General features: G+C 40.7%; 1 protein-coding gene across 1 annotated transcript; it reads right to left on the bottom strand.

Annotated features, from left to right (window-relative positions):
• Nucleotides 1–3,683: 3,683 nt before the first annotated feature.
• fyco1b (FYVE and coiled-coil domain autophagy adaptor 1b) lies at nucleotides 3,684–21,687 on the bottom strand. The gene is made up of 18 exons (XM_083991959.1): nucleotides 21,614–21,687; nucleotides 20,766–20,851; nucleotides 20,389–20,495; nucleotides 19,730–19,855; nucleotides 17,486–17,592; nucleotides 16,163–16,306; nucleotides 14,539–14,635; nucleotides 12,043–14,454; nucleotides 11,413–11,505; nucleotides 10,979–11,097; nucleotides 10,567–10,734; nucleotides 10,344–10,484; nucleotides 9,366–9,574; nucleotides 9,065–9,200; nucleotides 8,343–8,447; nucleotides 7,322–7,532; nucleotides 6,175–6,284; nucleotides 3,684–5,992 (listed from the first exon to the last, which is right to left on the bottom strand). The coding sequence occupies exons 2-18, from the start codon at nucleotides 20,824–20,826 to the stop codon at nucleotides 5,917–5,919; spliced, it is 4,422 nt and encodes a 1,473-aa protein (XP_083848085.1). The 5' UTR covers nucleotides 20,827–20,851; nucleotides 21,614–21,687; the 3' UTR covers nucleotides 3,684–5,916.
• Between the last annotated feature and the right edge of the window lie 232 nt (nucleotides 21,688–21,919).

Genomic DNA, 21,919 nt, shown 5'->3' with positions numbered 1-21,919 from the left:
AGGCTGGCATCTCACTCTGACCCATCTTTATTCAGTTATGATAATGCAGTGTCACGCAGGTACAGATTATGTTAAGGTGTCTGAGGGGAAAGCTTAAATAGAGGATCAGAGCCCTCAAACTGGGAGAGGCTGTGTGGACAACCGGCTGCCTGAGACTTCATCTGCTGTGATTTTGAGATGGTTACGTAAGTTTCAGGTATTAAAGGTTAAGGAGAGAAGTCACACAGATCTAATCAAACCACATTATTCTGTGTTGTTTACTTCTACCTACAATAGGGCATGAAGTAGTAGCCTACTCATCTTCATTTACGTTCACTGCTACAGTAAGTATCTCCTTAGTGATTATATAGTACCTCTCTTTATATGCTTTCTACTTAGTAAAGTCCACATATTCTGCACTTATACTCTGTGTCTGTGAAAACCTACTTTGGGATTTGTGCAATGGTTAAATACACAGAAGATAAAAAAAATAATGATTAAAGGGTCAAAGATGACATTCACAACCTAAATATCTACGATAAGAGCTCTCAAGTTAACACAGAAATGGGGGTAAAGACACAAGGCAAATAAACAAATGACATATTTGTTTGAAACATGATTTAAAAATAAAAGTTTATTTTTTCAATCTAATCTAGGCCTGGGTTTTTGTGGTGTGTGGTTTGGTTTAATGATAGCCTAAAAAGGAAATCTGCTTCTCTTGTTGACGTCCATTTGTTGATAATCTGTCTTTTACTGGTTGTATTTATTTCATTATGTCTCCCTCAAATGCTGACACATTCTTATCTGCCAGCGGGGGTTAAAATGTGAAGAGCTGTGAAGAGCACATCGCTTCACACAAGAGCACTTTAAACAAATGATTTATGACACATTTCAGGTAACAGACAAATGTGACGCGGCTGACACTGTACGCACATCGATTCTCTGTGGAAATAGGTTGAAAAATGCCTTACATCCTTTATTTAAACTGTGGGAGACTTTGACAAGCTGCAAGACACTGATAATAAAAGCGTTTCCCTTTTATTTCCCTTTTATTAAAAAGCAAGTTGAACACTGACAAGCTGAACTACAAGTAAGAGGGGCCAGGAATTCCTGAGTTACCGTCAGATAAACGATATCCAGAAATTAAGATTAAGTCATGCTCTTTGGTTTTTGTGTGTGTGCAAATGTGTGGGTATCATGAGAGTGGGAAATCGTGTTTAAATTGATGCGCATTTTATATATGCATACATGTTCAAGAAGGCAGTTAGTCCTGCATACTTATGTGCATAAACTACCCCATCTGTGCATGTGTGTGCATGCTTTGCTGCATTAGCATTCAGCATGCACACACACACACACACGGTACACATGCTCTTATAAACAACCCGCCCCAACACACACAAGTTCATACATGAAGACAGCCACAGTGAAAATCACAGATTCAGCGAAGGTGGCAGGAAGGAGGAGAGAAACGCAGGAGAGAGACGAGTCAAAGAGGAGGAGAGGTGGATGTGACATGATTTACAATGAGATCATTAACCTTGAGAAACAGAATGGCCTCTGCGACATAAACACTATCTCTAAGACTGACATCTCACAGGAACAATAGATTGTGTGTGTCTCTACGTTTGTGGATGCTTTGAACCACAAATGCAAGCAAACAGGTGTGTGTGTGCATACATATTTGAGTAAGTGTTATTAGGTACCAAAATCTATTTACTTTGTAAGTGCGTTGTTATAGGACACGATTTTCCCATAATGCAATGCTCAAATGAAACTGAGTAGTTACAATGGTGAACATTCATGAAACATGCATACTGCATTGTTTCTTTAGTATAAAATATTTAAGTGTATTTGAATATTCTGCAAAAAACAGTGCAGTATGTACTATGTTGTACTGCATGGGACATTAAGGGTTGAATATCATGCTTGTGGCTAGAGGCATTGTAACTATTGCCTAGGGCCCTGAGCTGGAAGGGGGTCCATATCAATGACAACAATGATATCAATTGGTCCATATCAATGACAACATGATGTTGCCAATGGCTGTGTACACAAAACACTTACAATAACTTGTACACTTGTATTGTTATTGTATGCACTGCATAACTGCATAACTTGTGCTGCTAATGCCAATGTTAACGTCCCCCATTACCATTACCAACATCAATTCTGCTGCTGTCAGTAGATCAACTTGTTCTGTCCATACTGTGACTAATTTGTATTACGAAGAAGAAGATATTATACATTGTGTGTGTGTGTGTGTGTGTGTGTGTGTGTGTGTGTGTGTGTGTGTGTGTGTGTGTGTGTGTGTGTGTGTGTGTGTGTGTGTGTGTGTGTGTGTGTGTGTAAGGGGGGAGGGGGGTCCTTCTGTCTGGGGTCTCCAGAGTGTCTTGAAACGCCCCTGCTTGTGGCTCCTTGAAGAATGACTTCATGATGTGAGCTACTGTAAGTGATGCTAGCAGTAGCATGCTAACATAACCATGCCACATAAAACACACAAACATTTTAGATAGTAGGCTTGTGTTAAATTATGTTATTGAAGAATGGAAATAAACCATTAGTGGTGGGGCCGAGCAACCTGCTCCCCAAGCCCCCTCTGCTCTGCCCCGGCCCAGCCCCTGATGAACCACTCATGTAGACCACCAACATCTTAGCTCAAAACAAATGCTTAGCAACAACAACTGGACCCCCAACCTGCCTTAGGGTCAGCTAGCTGCCAGCATGAAGACCGGTTAAAGCGGCCGCTCAACACACAGCAAGAACTGAAAGAGAAACAACTGAATAAAGTCACACTGTGCACAACAGGAGAAACGACGGTCCAGCTACGACCTTTAGTCCGCCGCCAAATACTAGCACAGATAGAAAGTCACTCAGCTACTATTAGCAAAGCCATCTGTAGCCGGGCCACTAGTGAAAACCATTAACTTACAGATTGAGGAGAAGGGAAAGCGATCCAAACTTGAGCTCATGGTGTCTTCAGCAGGTTGTTGGAGTCTTCACCTCAAAGTCACACAGTGCAGAGAGAGGGGGTAAAAACTTGCTGGTAGTCCCCATTGCCACTTGGCCAGTGGCCTGTGCTCCGCTGGTTTGGTTTCTTCATTAACTTTTGTGAGGTTGCTTTCACCTGAACGCACCACACTGACATCTCACCTGTGGGAGGAGGTAGCCTACCTGTGTGTGTGTGTCTACAAGCTTACAGTACAGCAGGGAGAGCCAACAATTTACCTAGGAGGGACTCACATGCACTAACATGCACAAACCTGACCTGCTATCAAAACTAAGACAAGAGAAACTAACTAACAACTCTGCTCAGGGCGAAATTGCTCCAGTAGCCTATATCTTCTATCTATGAATATTTAATTTAGTCTTTTTTTTTTCTTTTTTTTACCAAACCACAAAACATGCTCAGAATTTGTATGCAGGATAGTACAGAAAGCTGCCTAGAAAACACTTAATGTTAGCAACATCAACCAAAGCAATGTGACTTTTGTGTGTCAACTTGTGAGCTGATAGAGAGAAGGGATCATTATCTTTAGTATCAACATGCACTCATAAAATCAAACACACCAAATACTGACCAGCACTCACAAGAAGTTTATCACACAATCCTTATTTATTTGTCCATATTCTTAAATCCATTCTATTATAAACCTTTAGTATGTAAATGACATTTCAATAAAACATTGTCAACAATCATTTACAGTTTAAGTCAGAGAGTTTCAGCTTATCTCTGGCGAATCCAGCTGTAAATGTCTACACAAACACACTTACTAGATACAAAGGAAAAGAAAAAACCATTCATTAACTGGCACAAAGGCTCATGGGATGCAGACTGACAAAAAAGCCCTTTCAAAAGTGCATTATACCGCAGTCATGTTGCAATGTCTTTAACAGAAACTCCCATTTGAGAACAATAAAATAGACAAATATGTTTCTCCAATATATTTGGCAATATATCACTCTTCTTAGATATGTATAAAAAGTGAATTTTTAAATAGAAATAAATTTCTTCCTCATGTCAGTTATGTTCAAAATATAAGTTAGAAAATGGTTTTAAGATGTTGGACAAAGACACTTTGGAAATTCTGTTAAATAATAATAATAATAGGAGTTTTAGTATACTTAAGTCAGTAAAATCAAAAGGACACTATAACTATGACACTCAGAAGAGGAGTATTGATTGAAAAATGTAATTTCAACATTAAACTCTTCAAATGAGTCCATATTGGACAACTTCAAGTATAAAACTGTTTTTTGGATTTGTATTATTTAAAGGCTATATGCTGAGATTCAAACCCTTTCTGTTTGACACACTGCAAAACCTCAAAACCCATCCAGAACTTTACGCAGCAACAACAGTGAACAACCGTACTGAAAAAAACAACAACATTTCTTTATCGTCTAGAAAAGCACTCTATTCATGAGATGTATTTTTGTTTGTTGGTTTACTCCAAAACATGTTTTCATCTAAAGGCATCATATATATCTCATGAAATGACCATATCATTGATAAACTGAATGCAGAATTGTCACCATTTGTCTAAACATTAGTGATGATTCATCATCAGCTCAAAGTAAAAACTAATAATTTAAAGCACTGAAACTTGTGTTTTGATGTGTCCTCCCTCTTTGGACCCTTCAAGGATCAAGCTGGGGGCACGTGCACATTCTTAGTGTTTACATGCATAGAAACCACATTCTTCTCCTTCACTGAATTAAAGCCTGTTTAGTGAAGACGATTAAAACTGGAAAGATGTGTTGGTACTGCAGCTTCGCAAAAGTCCTGCTTCTTCCAGTTAGATCCATCATGATTGCAACACACAAAAAAACACACGTCTTGAAACCTCACACTGCGAAGAAGGCAACAATCATGAAGATATGTGAAATGAGTATGAACTTGAAAAACACATTACAGTGCACCTTATTAACACAGAGTGTGAGGACTACATTTCACAACCGATAAATACCATGAACACCCGTTGAAAGAGTCAGCTTCACTAGATGGTTTGTTAATGGTACATTTAAGAAAGTTCAACTAATTCAGTTCAAAATTAAATAGATGTTTTTATACTTGAACTAGTTTAAGAAACTTTATACAACCATTACTCAATAAAATCTTTGCATGAGTTGGGATTACATCTCAGGTTGTTGATATAGACAACAACAAACTCAACTTTACTGTCATCAATGTGATAAATGTATCTTGATTTGACCCATGTTTAATTCTCAAGTTAGTCCAGAACACACATCTGTTTGTTTGATTTTTAAATCCATGAACAGTTTCTATTGACTTTTCAGGAAATGTGTTAAATCCTGATTAATACTGATATCACAACATTAACTGACACATGCCTTGATAGAGCACTTAAATCATTTCTCCCACTCCTATAGGACATTTGTCAGTGTGCAGACAGAGAGCATATTATTCCCATCTTAACTACAGTAGTCTCCATTTATCAAAAAAATTGACCTCAGGTTGAAACAATCTGCAGATTTACTTCATAAGGATGAAGTTAAAAGTTGCCACGCAACCTACATCTGCACAAGTTCTTCACATTCAGATATGCAACAAACCTCTATTCATGGAGTGATGTCCAACACCCTTAATGCTACAGTTGACCTACAGTGTCAAGCGTTTATAAAAGGTAGTGCATGCTCACATTCACCGGTGTATGACTGTTTTACATTACATTGATTTCAGCCTTTGTTCAGCTTTCACCCATGATCAGAATTCATCTGACGTACGATTCTTCATGAGCAAGAGGCAACTTGAAAGAAAGACGTTTTTAAAATGCCAGAACCTTTCGGGGAGGCTGATGAACGTCAGTAGACTCTGCAGTAGTCGCCTTCAAATCCTGTGCGAGAGCATTAACACGCTGAACGACTGCTCCAAACGTCAGTTTTAACACCTGCTTACAGTCACTCCTTCCGTGCTCAGAGGAGGTCGGTCCCGTCGTAGACCACAGCCTTATCAAGACTCAGGTGATACAGCACTTTCTTTGAGATGAACCTGATGAACAGGAAGAACAGGAGAAACCTGATGCTTTATATTTGACTTAGCTCCTCCCTGTCTGGTTTTAATGTGCATGAAAAAACAGTGGTTTATTATGAAGAATAAACAGTGTTAACAATTATGCAAAGACCTAACATGCAATATAAGCAGTTACTGAATCGCAGAACTGGACAACTGACCTGGAGAAGGAGTTGTCAAAGACTAGTGTGTATTCTCCTGGGTTCCTGACTTTCAGTTCCCCCTGGATAGTTTCTTTGTGAGAGTTACAGCGAGTCAGTGGGATCAAAACCTGCAGAGAGCAAAGGACAGAAATCCTGGTTGACATTTATAGTTATGGCAGAGGATTATTTCTGCATCCATTAGGTCAGCTCTGAAAAGGTGAGAGAATGAAAAGAGGAGGTAGAGATGGAGGTCAATATCATGTTATTGAATTCGTATCCAGTTCTGAACTCTTTAAGGGATCTCTTCAGGTAGTCTGTTTGGTGGGGAATAAACACATCTTTAAGTTAAAAAACAGTTTCTTTTTTATTTTACTCTGTATCAAACCTAAACCACAGAGAGTCTGATAAGCTGAAAGGGCTGTGCAGATTACACCACATAATGTGTCACTGCTCTGTGACATTCATTAACTCTGCCCTGACTCATTTTTGCTTTTGATGTGAGGGGGAAAAAACACATCCTCAATCTGTGCAGTTGCAGCTGCAGAGGAAATAATATTAATTCTGTGACATCATTCAGCAAACATCAAGGAAAATAAATAAATCAATTTCTTCTGCATACATGGTGCAGAAAATATTACCTGAGGATGCAATCACTGTTGCACTGCTCTAGGTCCCACAAGACACAACACCAGCAGTAGGCTGATCCACAAGTTCCTCTTTTAACACAATGAATGGTTGATAAATATTAAGCAAAACAACCTAAATCCTTCAATCCTCACATACACACTGTATTTAGAAATGATATTATTGATTTAAGTGAAGTGTTTCCACACTTTATAATGATTATAGCAGCCAAATCTTGTGATAAAAAAACACAGACATGTCACCAACTTTCAAAGAAAACAGCCACATCTGTGTCCTTTTACTGTTTTTTAAGCCCAGTTCTTGGTCTCTACCAGCTTCTGAGGGAAATATCTGCTCTCTGGCTGCTCAATGCTCCGCTGTATTCACCTATTATTCTGTGTAGGTTTGTTGCTTTGGGCAATGCTGTAAAACTGCATCTAGCTATTTTACTAACTTAGAACCAGATCCAAAACTGAAACCACCAATCAGAGTCCATTAAAAGGAGGTATTGCGTATCAACGTTCATATCCCAGTATCTCACCTTGGCCTGTTCCAGTGGTGTCTCTGCACTCTCCCTGTAGAGCACGCTGAAGGAGATGCTCTTGGGTTCAGAGGTGAAAGTCCAGGAGACGGTGGGACCAGGACTGCTCATGGTGATGGGGATGGTGCTGTAACAGCTGGACTTGATGAAGAGCTCTCGGGAGCTGTCCCCAAACGCTGAGATGTCATCGATCGTGAAGTGGACAGAAAGACTGCAGCACAAGTGAAAAAGACAAGTTCACAATAATGGAAGACAGCAACTCAGTTTTACTACTGAGAGAATAGTAAATCTGCCGATCACAGTTTCACATCTGTTTATCCAAACAACAGTTAACTGTCAGATGAGTCTAAGAAAATATTTACATCTCTTGATTGCAGCTTTAATTCTAGTGAGTTTATTTTAGTAAATTTGCTTGAATAATAGAGAAGACACAAAATTTAACAGGAATAAAAACGGATTATGCTGGTGAGATTAAAAAACACTCACTCGAGGGATTATAAGGAGATCTAAGCAACCAAAATAAAACAAAACAAACATTAAAACTCAGAAAAAGGATTGAAAAAAAATCATCTTATGTGTCATGACATGTTTTTGGTATTCATAACAAGGATGATACTACTGCTGCAAAACAAAGAAAAGACTGAGAAGAGTAGACCCTTCTCTCATTGCAGCTCACTCTAGTGCCTTAATACAACTTGTTCCACATATGCAGCTGTACTCTCCAAAACAAATTCATAACATTCATTTGTTATTGGATTTAGTGCTTTGCTCAGCGACACTCTCCTGGTACATGCAGGAACCGGGGCCCAAAAGCACAAACCAAGCAACATTTAGGGAAGCTGTCCATGTAACATACAGATGAGTTTCATGTTTCACTTCTCAGTTTGGACTCAGCTTTATGTTTTCTCCTGGAAATTATTAAGAAACTTCCTCTGAAAGTATACTGTGTGACCTTGTGACATGCGTAAACAGAACAGTTCTGCCTCGACGGTGTAATCTTCACTTGACGTGATGAACTTACGTGAGTTCTCCAGACTTCAGCAGACAAATCTCTGCATCCTGCACCGCAGCACTGAGGTCGTCAGTTTCCTCTGATGTCAGATCTCCTGCGCTGGTACTGCTGTTCCTACAAAATGCGACAAAGATTCATGAATAAATATACACACACATATATATTATACATGTATATTATGCACATATATCTTCATACATATTGGTGTATTCATACATTTTCTGTATATCAGTTGGACCTCTACATTTAAATACTTTCTGATCACTACCTACTGTACCCATGGATGTATTGTTGTGTCTTAACATTGTTGCTGTTGTGTTTTAAGAGTGCGAAACATTGTTATTGTTGTTGTCTGAAAAGGCTGTTTTTGTGAAAATGTTTTTATATTTGTTTGTATATGTATGTGTGAGCACTGAATTCCTTTGAGTGTACAATGTACACAGAAAACTATTAGAGCTGAAAAGGAATTCAAGTTTTTAAAGTTTTATTCTTCTCACTGCTGCAAAATTTAGGTTTTCCATCCATGATTTCTGCAGAATTACACCAGACTCTTTTGGATTGTTTTGAATGTGGAGGTGGCCTGTGTTCAATCAGATCTTTTCATGTATCTGATATAACTGCTGGATTAATCTCTCATGTTGTGGTTAACTGTATGATCTCTATCAGTGACATCACATGTGCTACAGTCTCAATTCCCTTGTCAGTGCCGCCTGCATGTGAGATATACTTACAGCTGCACTGCCCCCTGCTGTCCATGTGAGGGAGAGCAGGCAGTGGCAAAAGACAGGGAGTCACTGACCCCGCTCACTTCCTCCTCTGTGATGATGTCAAACACACCATCGTCCTGTTTGTCATCTTCATCTCCTCCTAGAAAATCAATAACAACTTAATGTTTATTGTTGCATTTCATTGCACTCACACTGCCACTCTACACTCAATTATCAACCGACTAGTTCTGGATCAAATGCACAAAAACCTCATTGTTAGACAGATTGTGTGTGTTCAGGTGTTATTGTTTGTGTGTGCTGTTACCTGGGCCGCCGGTCACAGCTCTGCCAGCCTGTAGCAAACGACTGAAAGGTGTCCCCAGGGCGCTGTTAGTCATTTCCTCCTGTGGGTGGCGCTCCACTACTGCACTGTGCTGTTCGTAACAGTCCCTGCAGCAGCGCTCTCTGTTGCCCCCCTGTTGGGTGCTCACTGTGTTGCTGCAGCAGTAGTAGCAGAAGGGACGCCCACACAGTCTAAGAAAACAGCAGATACAACGTGATGGAGATGGATAGACTCAGAAAAATGGCTCATTATTTTGAAATGTATTATAGTGTCGAGAGGATTAATTAGTACTTGGAGCATGTCTTAAATCAGCTCCTACAAAGACCTTGTTGTCTTTTAACACAGATATAAAATTTCAACGTGTAAAAAGATATTCAAGAGGTCTTAAAGCTGATTCCCTGCAATAACAATAACAAATGCTAAAAACACATTTAAAAGCTTTTCAATAGTTGGATCTCTGAGTAATGACAGTGCAGGTAATGCATCTTTAAAGTTTCTGCAAAATCTCAGACTCTGGTCACTACATACTGTGAGACTGAGTTTTACATGGACGCCACAGTTCCTGACTATGGAGAATTGATGGATACTATTCAGTTGGCAATGGATGATGTTTGATCTGGGTTAAAGTTACAGTTAGTGAGTATAAATGAGAAGTGAAATGCGGAAATAAAGTTCACTAAACTTACAATACTGTAAGTGACGCCTTTCCAGTTCACTGTTTTGACTTATGCAGTCACAAAGGGGAAGTTTTTTTGGGTGGAACCAGTGCAGGAGTTAGTGTATATATTTACGTCTTCTTATAAATTGGTTAAATGTTTTCCAGAAGTCGTTTGCAGCAAATATTGTATGTTGTGTCACACAGTATAGACTAATGTGGTGATTGCATTGAATGTTTTGCAGTAGTGTTGTAGAAAATGTGCTTTAGCAATCAAGACTGTGCACTACGAAGGACCATCGGACCTGCAGCTGTACTTGCGGATCCACCAGCTGAACTGACTGTGACAGCCCAGGCAGTAGTTGACGTCTCTCTCCGTCTCCTCATCCCGCAGTTTCTGCTCAAACTCCAGGGCATCTGTCCTCTGCCACAGTGCGTCTTTCTCCCTACAAAGACCAGAATCAAGCATATTTGTATAGGCAACAGATCTAGGCACTGTATTTGAGGTTAGATGAAGTGTGTTAATACCTGATGAGCTCTACAAGTCTTTCCTCCAAATTGATTTTGGTGCGGTAGAGGTCATCGAGTTCAGCAGCCGCCTTAAGATCAAAGCTCTTTTTGTCCTGTGTGACTCTCCGTAGGTTTTCATTCATCTCCTGGCAGGCCCGCTGAGCCACTGCTAGTCCCTCCTCAGACCTGCAGACATAAACGAAGGCTCAGTCATAACACAGTATGCCCAGGCTTCTCAGGTGACTTGGATTTCCTCCATGCTGCTGTTTTTTATTTTTAGGCCTGGATTTTAAACATAGCATTTAGAAGAAACGCGTCATGAATAAAAAAACAAAACGTTCTGATCTAAACACACAAGATTAGAAACATTTTTTTTTTCATGGAGCTATAATTTGGTCCAGAATGTGTGATTATGAATACAGTATCTCACCTTGATAAATTCCCTTTCAGATGGATTATCTCGTCTTCTTTCTGCTGGATGAGATTTTCAGACTTGGCCATCTGGATGTTTTTCTCCTCAATCTGTTGGCAATATCTCTGATTCTCAGCCTGCAATCAGCACAGCAAAGCAAGACATTATTTCTGGTTCTTTGTGAATTATGCTTGTGACCATAACGTTATGATTAGTTAGATCAGTTGCCCAAATACACAATGTAACCGCAATTTGCATTTCCATTTATCAATCCCAGAAAAACAGATATGCATTAAGATAAACATGTACGCCCTCGCTAGCAAACAAATCAACTGTCCAAAACGCTCGGTTTTGGTCTCATGAGACCAAAGAACCTTCAACATTGTAGATCGGATGTAGATGATACACTGTGTTACCAAACTTTTTGACTAGTACTGCAGGTTTCCTCTCACCTTAAGATCATTGAGTTTCCTTTCCAGATTAACCACTTTCTCTTGCTCGGCCGTCAGTTGAAGTTTCACTTCCTGTAAGTCCTGGTTCACACTCTGGACAAAAGTATTAAAAAATTAGTCATAACGATGTCTTCGCAGAAATGCTACAAATTCAGGATTTGCTTAAGCAGCTTCTGCGGTTTCCTGATAATGCTGAATGTCCCTGTCTGCAGCCTCTGTCTTGCATCCGTTATGATGTAAAAAGTTGATTAGGAAATTACTGTGTAATTTAATGAAATTCAATGAAACTACATCTGATACGAGATATAAATTCTCTAAATCAGACTCAAAATGAAAACATACAAAAGAACAAAACACAAATATACTGTTAAAAACTTAAATAATCCATACATAATATCAGTATATAACAAAAGAATCCAAAAATAATCTCCCACATTACCTCAAAACAAACAAACAAACAAAACAATAAGAAATGCAAGTCTGCAAAAGCCATAACCTTGCTTTATAATTATATGAAAAGTCCTTATTTGATCAGAATTCATCTAGTCTATTTTTAAAACAATGCAAGAAATCAACAAGTACAAGAGTGAACACAGTGAAGCATACAACATTCAGCTGTCTGTGTCTGACCTGGAGCTGGCTGTCGTAGTCGGCGGCTTGGCTGCTCAGCTGGGAGCGCAGCGCCTGGATCTCCTCCTGGTTGGTCTCCTGCTGGGCCTTGCTCAGCCTCTGCAGCTCCTGCTTGGACGCCGCCAGCCCCTCCTCCTCGCCGTGGAGCTGGTCGAGGAGGAGCTGGTTCTCCTGGCGCAGCTCCTCGATGCAGCTGCTCAGCCTCTCGGCTTCGTGCGACGCCTCGTCCTCCAGCTCCTGCAGCTTCGTGGACAGGCCCTCCCAGCGCAGACGGGCCTCGTCCTTCTCCGCGTTCAGCATGCACACGTGGACGCCGAGCTCGGCCGTTTCCGTGTTGGCTCTGTGCAGCGCCTCCCTGGTCTCGCTGTTCTCCAGGCACAGGGCTTCGTATCGCAGCTTCAGTTTATTCAGCTCCTCTCTGGAGGCCGTCACCTCGGCGGCCAGACCCGCGCGGGCCTGGGCCTCGCCGTCTCGCTCGCGGACCAGGGCCTCCTCTCTCTCCCGCGAGCGGAGGATCTCGTCCACGTGCCGGCGGTTCAGCTCCTCCACCTGGGCCTTGAGCTGCTCCGCTAAAACGCGGAGGTCATCCCTGGAGGCCTCCGTCACCTCCTGCAGGGCCTGAACCTTCATCCTCTCCTCGGTCCCCGCTAGAAGCTGCGCCCTGAGCTCCACCACCTCCTCTCTCAGCCGGTGCACCTCCCTCAGGTTGAGCTCCAGCTGAGCCTCGGCGATCACCAGCCTGAACGGCGCCTCTTTGGTTTCCATCGAGGAGCCCTGATGCTCGTCGTGAAGCTTCTGCATTTTTTCGTTGCTCTCCGCGGCTCCCTTCTCGTCGTGCAGCTCGCCGGTCCTGTTCTCCAGTTCCTCCGCCCGCGCCTGCAGGAGGCCACATTTGACGGTCTGGTCTCTGAGCTTCGCCTCGGTCTCCTGGAGCTTTTCGAGTAACTCTGCTTGGCTTCTTTGGGACACTGCGAGGTTCTGGTCCAACTTTGCGGCTTTGGTGGTGAGGGAGTCCAACTCCTTTTGCGTTCTCGCCAACTGCTTCTTCAACAGTGACTGCACCTCCAGAAGCTCCTTGTTCTCAGGCTCTAGCTTCTTCAGCTGAGCATCTGATAGCTCCTTCTGGACGAGCGTCTTCTGAACAGTCTCCTCCAAACGCAGGTTCTCGTCAAGCAGCTTCTTCTCCCGCGCCTCCACGCTCAAATTTGCAGCATCTACTCTTCCTTTCAAATGCTTCTCGGAGGCCCTCAAAGACGCCAGCTGATCCAACAAGGCTGTCCTGCTGTCTGTCAGCTCTGCTATGGTCACTTCGCTCCTCTTCACTGTTTGAAGCAGCTTAGTGTTGATTTCTATGAGGCTGCTGCATTGAGTTTTGTAGTCCTCGACGTTCTCGGCTCGACCAGAGGAGGTGACTTCATTGTCTGTAAGTTTAGAGCTCAGACTTTCCTTCTCAACATTTAGCTTATCCACTTGCTCCTCTAAGTGTTTTATTCTCTCCGAGCTAACGGCTAGCTCCTTCTCTCTGGTTTTAAGAGCTTTTCTTAAATCCAGGATCAGGCTCTCGACTTCCTCGTTCTGGCTGCTACTCGTGCTACATCTCTGTAGCATCTCCTCCCTCTCCTCCTGCAGTCTTTTCCTCAGTTCCTCGGCCTGTCTTTCTCTGCACTCCAGTGATGCTTGGAGATCCTGAAGCTGGGCTCTCAGGTTCCCAGTCTCCTTCTCTTTCAAACTCAACGCCCCCTGAATTCTACCGACGACCCCTTGGAGCTCCTCCAGCCGTTTGAGGGCCTCCTCCTGTTCGTCGTGGGCTCCAGCTTTTACCTGAGCCAGCTTCACCTCACTGTTTTGCAACTCCTCTTCCCTGAGTTTGAGTTCCTGTGACAGGCGCTCAGAGTGCCTGGCCCTGTCCTCCGCCTCTCTCTTTGCCTCCAGCTTCTCCTCCTCTGCTGTCTTAAGTTTATCCAGGAGCTCCTGAATTTTCCAGGCTGAGTCGCAGTAGCTTGCCGCTTGTTGACCTTTTTCTTTAAGAGCTTCATCCAACTTTGAGAGAAGCTCCATATTTTTGTTCTCAGCAGCTGCGAGTCTGTCTTGAAATTCACTGCTTCTAGCTTCCCGGCAGCTATGGAGGTGATTTGCTCGCCCCTGATGACCTGCTTCTGTTGACACCGATTGACCAGAAGTCTTCTGAGCTTCTAGCTCCCCTTGAAGGTCTTTAACTACCCCTTTCAGCTCAGCAGCCTCTTTGCCCAACTCCTGAACCTGAACCAGAAGCTCCTGCTGCCTGAGCTCGGACTGGTCGAGCTCAATGCGGAGATTCTCCGCGATGCTGCAAGGAGAGGGTTCCCCTAGTTCTCCCAGATCACCGAGGAGACTGTGACTCAGGTCGGGGATGGGAAGAAACTCCCCCTGCACCTGACCCATTTGAGGGAGAGAGAGCTCTGGTTAGATGATTCAAAAAAACTTTTACATCCATCTGTAAATTTGAATGTGCTGTACCTGTGATTGTGAGTAGCTGCTGACCAGACTGTTGATGCTGGAGCAGCGACTGGGAGCCTTCCACAGGAAAGCTGATGAGCCGATGCCTATTGTTCGCCTTTAAACACAATCAAATACCAAATGTCATAAACAAAGTAAAGATTGGAGTTAAATTCAAACTACTGAAAAAATAATCAACAGTCTTAAAAAGGAGCTTAAATCTTAAGCATGAAGTTTTTTGGTGGGTCTATGTCTTTTTATATTTACCCAAATGTATTTTATTTATATATATGATCTGATGCAATAGAAATGGCATTAATAAACTGCCTCTAATTTAAGACCGGACAGAAAAACCTTATTTCACATTTGTGGATATTCAGCTGTATTGACAAAACGTACTTGTCAGAGAGGAAACTTTTACAGTTACTTGAAATGAATTTCACTTCCATCAAAGACAAACCATCATTTTACCTTTTAAAACCACCAACATAGCTAGCAATTCCACGAACCTTCTCAAGCATTTGCAACTATGTCACAAGTACTTCTCTATTTTCTTCCGAGTAAAAAAAAAAGGAAACCCAAAGAACAGGGAAAACAAAACCAAAATAAAGTGGCAACGTGTAACGTAACTGTTAGAATGAGTAATGTAAGTTTTGTCCATTGGTAAACTACTGCAATTATACTGTGACACTATTTATAACGAAGCCAGGCCCTTATGCTGTCATACAATACATGTTAAATATCTCTTCACTGGCACAGCGATGAAATTGTTTAGCCAGGCACAATTTATGTGAAAAACCAAAGCACCTGTGTTTGTTTGAGTATTGCTTCAAATAATTTCAAGCTCCTTTGACGGAAATGACAAGCACAGCAAATATTTGCTCTTAGGAACTTGCTGGAAAGAAAGTACGAAAAATACAAACGTGTTCAGTACAGTGTTGATAGAGACCATACACACCAATGTAACCCAACAAAGTAGCCATTAAAAGCAATTCTGCATTTGTGAAAGACCTTATTTATGTGTATGAGTTACCAAATCAACCCCTTTCATACCATAGAATGTGTTGTGGTGGTGTCGTTGTGTCACTGCATTATACCATACACACATTGCATTATATTTAAATGATAAACACGATAATGTGATTGTGTAAAACGGCACAAAGCATGCTTTTATAATAAAATGTAAAAATAAAAAAATAAAAAAATCGTGGCAATCGCCTGCAGAGTGTCTGTAAATTGATGACAAGGAAGTGAAAAGTTCTGGCAAAGGTGTTGACGTGAGGAACAGCGATCAACGATCACATGCTGTCACCACCCACACTATCAGAACCCACATCCTCTTACACACACATTTACACACATACAAGGCAAAGAAAAAAGAAAAAAAAAGCTGTGAATGTGTTGAGTGATCAGATAATTAAGTGTTTCTTCACGTTTTGAAATACCTAATTTTGCACTTTAATTTTACATTAGATGCACTGAGCTGGTGTGTTAGTTCAAATTATTTTAGGTCTTCCTCAGATCAATTAGCTAATTCTTATTGACCCCTGGGGGATCTGTAACCTGTCATTTATTTATGAGTGTCATTAGAAATAAATGCATTGTAGAGGTGTAAACAACAACAACTGTAGCTACTATCCGTTACCTTGCAAAGGCTGGCCAGTCTGCATCGAGGTCATAACCTCTTGCCGCAACGTCAAATTGGATCTGGTTGAGCTCATAAAGATGGTTGATTATGTCAGCGGTGAGGTGAGACTTGAGGAATGGACTCCGCGCATAATACCAGTCACTACATGGGAAGAACACAAAGAACAAACCATAAAGGTCTCATCGGACACAAAGCAATGTTTTTACAATCTGTTAAGCAATTATTATATTGTGCTGTTTTTTTATGTTAAGCAAGACTAAATGAGAACTATGACAAGATGTTTAGTGCGGCCGATCAAAGTCACATTGAACATCACAGAATCAGACACATCAGCAAAACAGTTTCCTCCACTGCCCAAAAATATCTTTTGTTCAGAAGCTGCACCACACAAGAGCATCTCTATGGTAACTGTGAACAACAAACACAATAGTTGTTGCAGCCAAAAACTGTTTAGACAACAAAAAATTAATAAAATAGATGACGAAAGCGACATAAAAACTGCAGTAAAATGTCTTTTGTTTTGTAAATTAAAAACAAAAACAAAGGATTGTGTTTTCGCTAAAATGCACAGTTTCGTCAAGAGACAAACTAAATCTAAATCATGTACAAAAGTTTGATCAGTGAGCTGCAAATGCTGAAAAGCTGATTGACGAGGTGCTAGTAGGCAAATTATGTTCCTGTTGGACAGAGCCGATCTAGCTGTTTCCCTCTGTTTCCAGCCTTTATGTCAGGATACAGTAGATGCATCACATTTAATCAGGATCATATTTATCTAACAGTAAAGTAAGTACTTTTACCAAAATGTCAAACTTCTTTATCTTTATATAACATTTATATTTAGTAGGTGTTATCTTAGCCGACCAGAGCTCACACGCACACACACTCACTTACGCATGCATGCACAATTGCACAGACACACAAAATATTACAGAATGCCTTTAAACTTCCTCACACCTTCTCTCCCATTTTACCCAACACACTCTCATGAAATATGAAACGTAAATGATGAAAGCCGTCTCCAAGACGCATCTCGCAACATAAATGTCAAAAAAAGTAAAAACAAAACTAACATTTGGTTTGTTGAAAAACAGGAAGTGGGAGCCATCTGTGGGTCTCCATGGTTTAGCTATGAGCCAGTTTTTTTTCTCTGTTTTTTTCCATGTATAAACAGAAATAAGACACAAATCAGGAAGGGAGAATCACACTTCCTGTGAAACGATGCCATCGTGCTAGACAGTGTTGTACAAACACGACACATCAGGCCACCTTCAACATGGAGACACGTAGTAAATATGCATGTGTAAGTGTGTCTGCTCTGACCTGGTGACCTTCTGGTTTATAAGACACTGCTGAAGAGTGTCTGCAAGACGCTGGTGAACGAGGGAATAGCGGATGAATGCCCTTCCTTTCCCCAGTGAGGTCTTCAACTGAGGAAACACAAAAACACACATTTAATGTCCATTCACATGTTTGACCAGAGCATTACAGCATTTACCTTTTATAACTACTGTACCAGTGTGGCAGCTCACACCATTTGAAATGGTTCCTACCTCCTCAGTTCTGTGTGAATGTAAAGTTTCAGTTGTTAAGAGATGTTAAATGAGGCGGGAAATGTCAGAAAAGAGCAAAACCTGTCCACAAGGAACCAAGATGACTTGACTTTTCTTCAAAACACTTTTTTTTCACACTACAATGATATAAAAGAGAAGCTGAAACCAGCGAATGATGTGTTTTTTTTTGTTTGAAAAATGACTCAAACCACATCAGAATAGTTTCTGTTTACTTTCCTGTCAATCAACCTATCGATTAATTGACAAATTTCAGGTCTAGTGCCAAAGCACCCCGATGTGAAACTGTGTTTTGTTAACACGAGTCCCAGCAGAGAACATTTCAGGATCTCTACATTTAAAGGTCAACGCTGCGTAGACACGGTCTAGCACAGACTCTCGAACACATTGGCAGATGGAGGGATTTAGGTAAGACAACAGACTCACAGACCTACCATAAGGACACCAGCTGGAGACTCCCTTTACGTCTGTGACTGAACAACAAGAAACAAGAAGAGCAAACCAAGAGTAAAAGTAATATTTTAAGTGAGAGTTTTCCAGCAACGGACCGGCAGTTAGCTTTTATGGACCGAACCGTGTTACCTTTGGAGAAAATTCTACTGACACATGTAACTCCCTGAGGAGACTACAGACCGTTTGCCTGTGAAGAAGCCTCCATGACCAAAAAACAAGAAATATGGTTTAAAGCAGGACTTACTCATCAATTAGCTCTCGCACGCTAAAAACCCTAAAGAATGGATCAAAACTAATTAAAAAATTTGCTTAATATCTGAAAAATACAACCAACTGACAACCGTGATAATCGATTCATCAAACAAAACAAACCCTGAAAATATACATCAGCATAATACTACTACTGTTCTAAGACATAATATAAACAAATCTATAGAAACACAATGAGCTGGCAGGTACCCAAGAAAAGTCACTTTAGCCTTGACACCTCAGATTTCCATTTTGAAAGGACCGCTGGATGGATATCCACCAGAGAATCGGCACTTTTACAAAGAAGGGCAAAAAGATTGGTTGACCCAAAAACAAAAAAGTGAAAGGTTTGCTTGTTTCAGCTTCTCAAGTGTGAAAATATTTTCATATCATTTATAGTAGTAAACTATTGTTTTGGACTGTTGGACAACTTGGACTCTGAACCAATCGAAAATGATTGGCAGAAAAGGAAATGCTAATCATTTACAGCTTTAAAATATATTATAATGTGCCACTGTGGTCTATATACGTCCTCATGAATACAGTATGTACGCACACACAATGGCAGCATAAATTAAATCAAATATATTCATTGTCTTTTCATATGCATTAGAAAAGCTGAAAGGTCAATTAAATGTTTAGTTGATTGACAGAAGAATGAGTAGTAAATAGAAAAAAAATAAAAAATATTTTTTTTTTAAAAGTCAATGTTAAGACTTTTTTTGAGCAAAAAAAAAGTTTTCTGGTTCCAGCGGAGAGGATTTGCTTTTCTTTATTGTGAATGATAATAAACAACCTCTCTTCAGGTTTATTGTACAAAAAAGCATTTTTGCAGATGGATGTTTGATGTTATTTCTTACCATGTTCACATACATTTTACCGATTCTTATCAAATTCTGACAATGAAAATAACTGTAGCACTTTTAGATATGAAATGAAAACATGTCTCATCTCTAAACCCTGATTCTACTGCCTGCGTTTTAAAGCACAGAGACACCTAAATGTCACACACAGAATTCAACACAGTAAATATTAAAACCCACTGAACTACAGTTATCCCAGTGTGAAACTCACCACTGTGAATTCCCAGGACAGAAGGTGAAGAAGAAACAGCGCAGGTGGCACAGGTGTGAGGCAGCCAGTGAATTAGCGGCACTGAGTCGTACTGTACCCGACTGACCAGAGGATTACCTACATGGTTGCACAGTCACCGTGTATCTGTAGTGTGTGCGCATGTGTTGCATGTCACGGCAGGGCTGAGTGTGTCAGCGTGTGTGCGGCACAGGAGGATTACCTCAGGGATGGACTTAACAAAACGGATGCCATCGTTAGCTCCCTTGATCTTAATCAGGCAGTCGCAGAAGTAATCCCAGTAGTCTTTCCTCTGGCCAAGAAATGTTGTCTTCTCTTTCTGGTCAAACTAAGAAACACACACCACCATGTTACAGCAACATCTGTCTGACACGACAATATCTATCATGATATAATTCATATACTTCCTGAGAGATGAAAATGTAGGTTATAACTCGTATTTCACTAGACAAAAAAGAAAACATTTGAAAAAAAGTTGAAGAACATGAAGAGAAAATGTATTGCATCTTTTGTTTTTCCTTTATAAACTTAATAAACGTCATGCTCTTTGACTCTCCAAACTCCAGTATGAAATTCCCACTGAAGCATCCAAAGAAATTAAATACATCACTTCTATATCTATATCTATATCCAATTACCAGTAATTTCATAAACTGGAGATAAAATTACGTCTGAAATAAATGCACAAAACCTTGCTGGTTTCAGCCTCTTAAATAATAAACATTTCTCTTTGACTTAGATGGTCATCATTTGAATGTCAAAGTAATAACAAGACTATAGAATTGTTATAAAATATGTGGCAGATTAATCAATAATAATAAAACATGTTAATGTTAATCCTGGTAGATTTAAGCACCATACCTGTAGCAGGTATTCTAGTTTATAGAAGAACTTGTGCAGGTTGGCACTGTCATCAGTTACGGGTTCACCGCACTCCCTGTGTTCTTTACTCAACTCCAACACAGCGTCTAAACAAAACAGTTACAGCATCATTACCACATACACAGAAAAAAAAACAGTTCATACACTTATTTTTGCCATATTTATCATTACATAGATCCTTAAAAGTCACAAAGACATTTCCTGTCAAAGATATGTGCCTACATGTTCCATCTTGGTTCTTCTATGTAGACAAAAAGATGATGCATTGCTCACATACAGTAGAGCGACAGTGGATGGATACTAATGTATACTGTACAAGACACATTGTTTATTGTTTGTGCAGCGGCCTTAATCACCATGCAAATCTCTGATTATCCTCTGCAGTTGATTATCACCAACCGATGAGCAGGAGGCCATTGTGGGGAAAATGTCAGAAACTTGCCTGTGGGATTAAAACAGAAAAAAATATGTCACCAACGCTGTTCCTCACATATCTGAATTTGTCTAAAATATACCCCAAAAAACTAAATGACAGACATTTGACTGTGAAAACATGCCAAAGCTGCTACCAGTGGGAGGTGGACATAAAAATAGTCCTGCCCTAAATTGCCCCCCCCCCCCCCCCCCCCTCCTCCTCCATCCTGTAAATATCTAAGTCTCTTTCATAAAAAACAACGACAACACAGAGTCCTGTCTATTTAAAGCTGGGCCGGGAAACTATGACATGGACACTGACAGGCTGCGTGGATATGTGAGGATGACACACTGGAGAAACCACATTAATTAGCCATGTTAGCCCAAAAAAAATGTGTCTACAGAAGGAGGTCCAGCATTTTTACATCACATACGACAGGTGGACGCGTTATCACTGTTTGGAGAAACAGTCTCTGTCTCAGCTGCCACGCACACACACATTTATTATCTCCCGTTATCTCCCCTCATCAGTGGCCTAAAAACCAGAAAAGTTGACTCGTACCACTTTTCAAAACGCTACAAAATGCAACAAACCGCGACGTAAACACGGATTTGTCCAAACCTCTGCGGGGGCTGCTACATGACATGCACCTGCTTCTCTCTCTCTCTCTCTCTGCTCCTCGTTTCCTGCTCTTATTTCACACACATTTCTGTCACACGCCTTCGCGGTTTGGTTGGAAATAAGGTGAAACAACTCGATAATAAATAAAGATTGAAATAATAAACGTACTTGATGTGTAAAAAATTGTCCAGTGTCCAGTTTGTAGGTGATACAGCAGAAACTTGCTACCGGCGGGGGGCGGGCACTGAGAATGATTGACAGGTCTAACGGACCAATAGGGAAGCAGCATCTGCGACTAAGTTTGGTTGAGATGTCAACGGTAAATAAAGTAAATAAACAGAAATCTGAGCTGTATGCTCTGCTCTATTTACACCATAAAGTAGTATAATAATTTAATTAAAAAGTAATTTAATATACTTCTTTAAAAAAAACAAAATCTATAAAGTCTGATAAACTCAGCAAAGATGTTAAACA

The sequence above is a fragment of the Trachurus trachurus genome (genome assembly GCF_905171665.1).
Source record: "Trachurus trachurus genome assembly, chromosome: 17".
In the NCBI taxonomy this organism is placed as follows: domain Eukaryota; kingdom Metazoa; phylum Chordata; class Actinopteri; order Carangiformes; family Carangidae; genus Trachurus; species Trachurus trachurus.
The sequence above is the reverse complement of the archived record's forward strand: the minus strand, read 5'-3'. Positions and strand labels throughout refer to the sequence as shown.

Bases quoted from the DNA above. Each gene is read 5' to 3' on its own strand.
- fyco1b (XM_083991959.1), bottom strand. From the start codon at position 20,826: ATGGCCTCCTGCTCATCGGTTGGTGATAATCAACTGCAGAGGATAATC. The intron at 7,533-8,342 runs GTAAGTTCATCA...CTTGTGCTGCAG, and splicing joins CTGAAGTCTGGAGAACTCAC to TCTTTCTGTCCACTTCACGA. The intron at 6,285-7,321 runs GTGAGATACTGG...TGCTCTCTGCAG, and splicing joins CACCACTGGAACAGGCCAAG to GTTTTGATCCCACTGACTCG.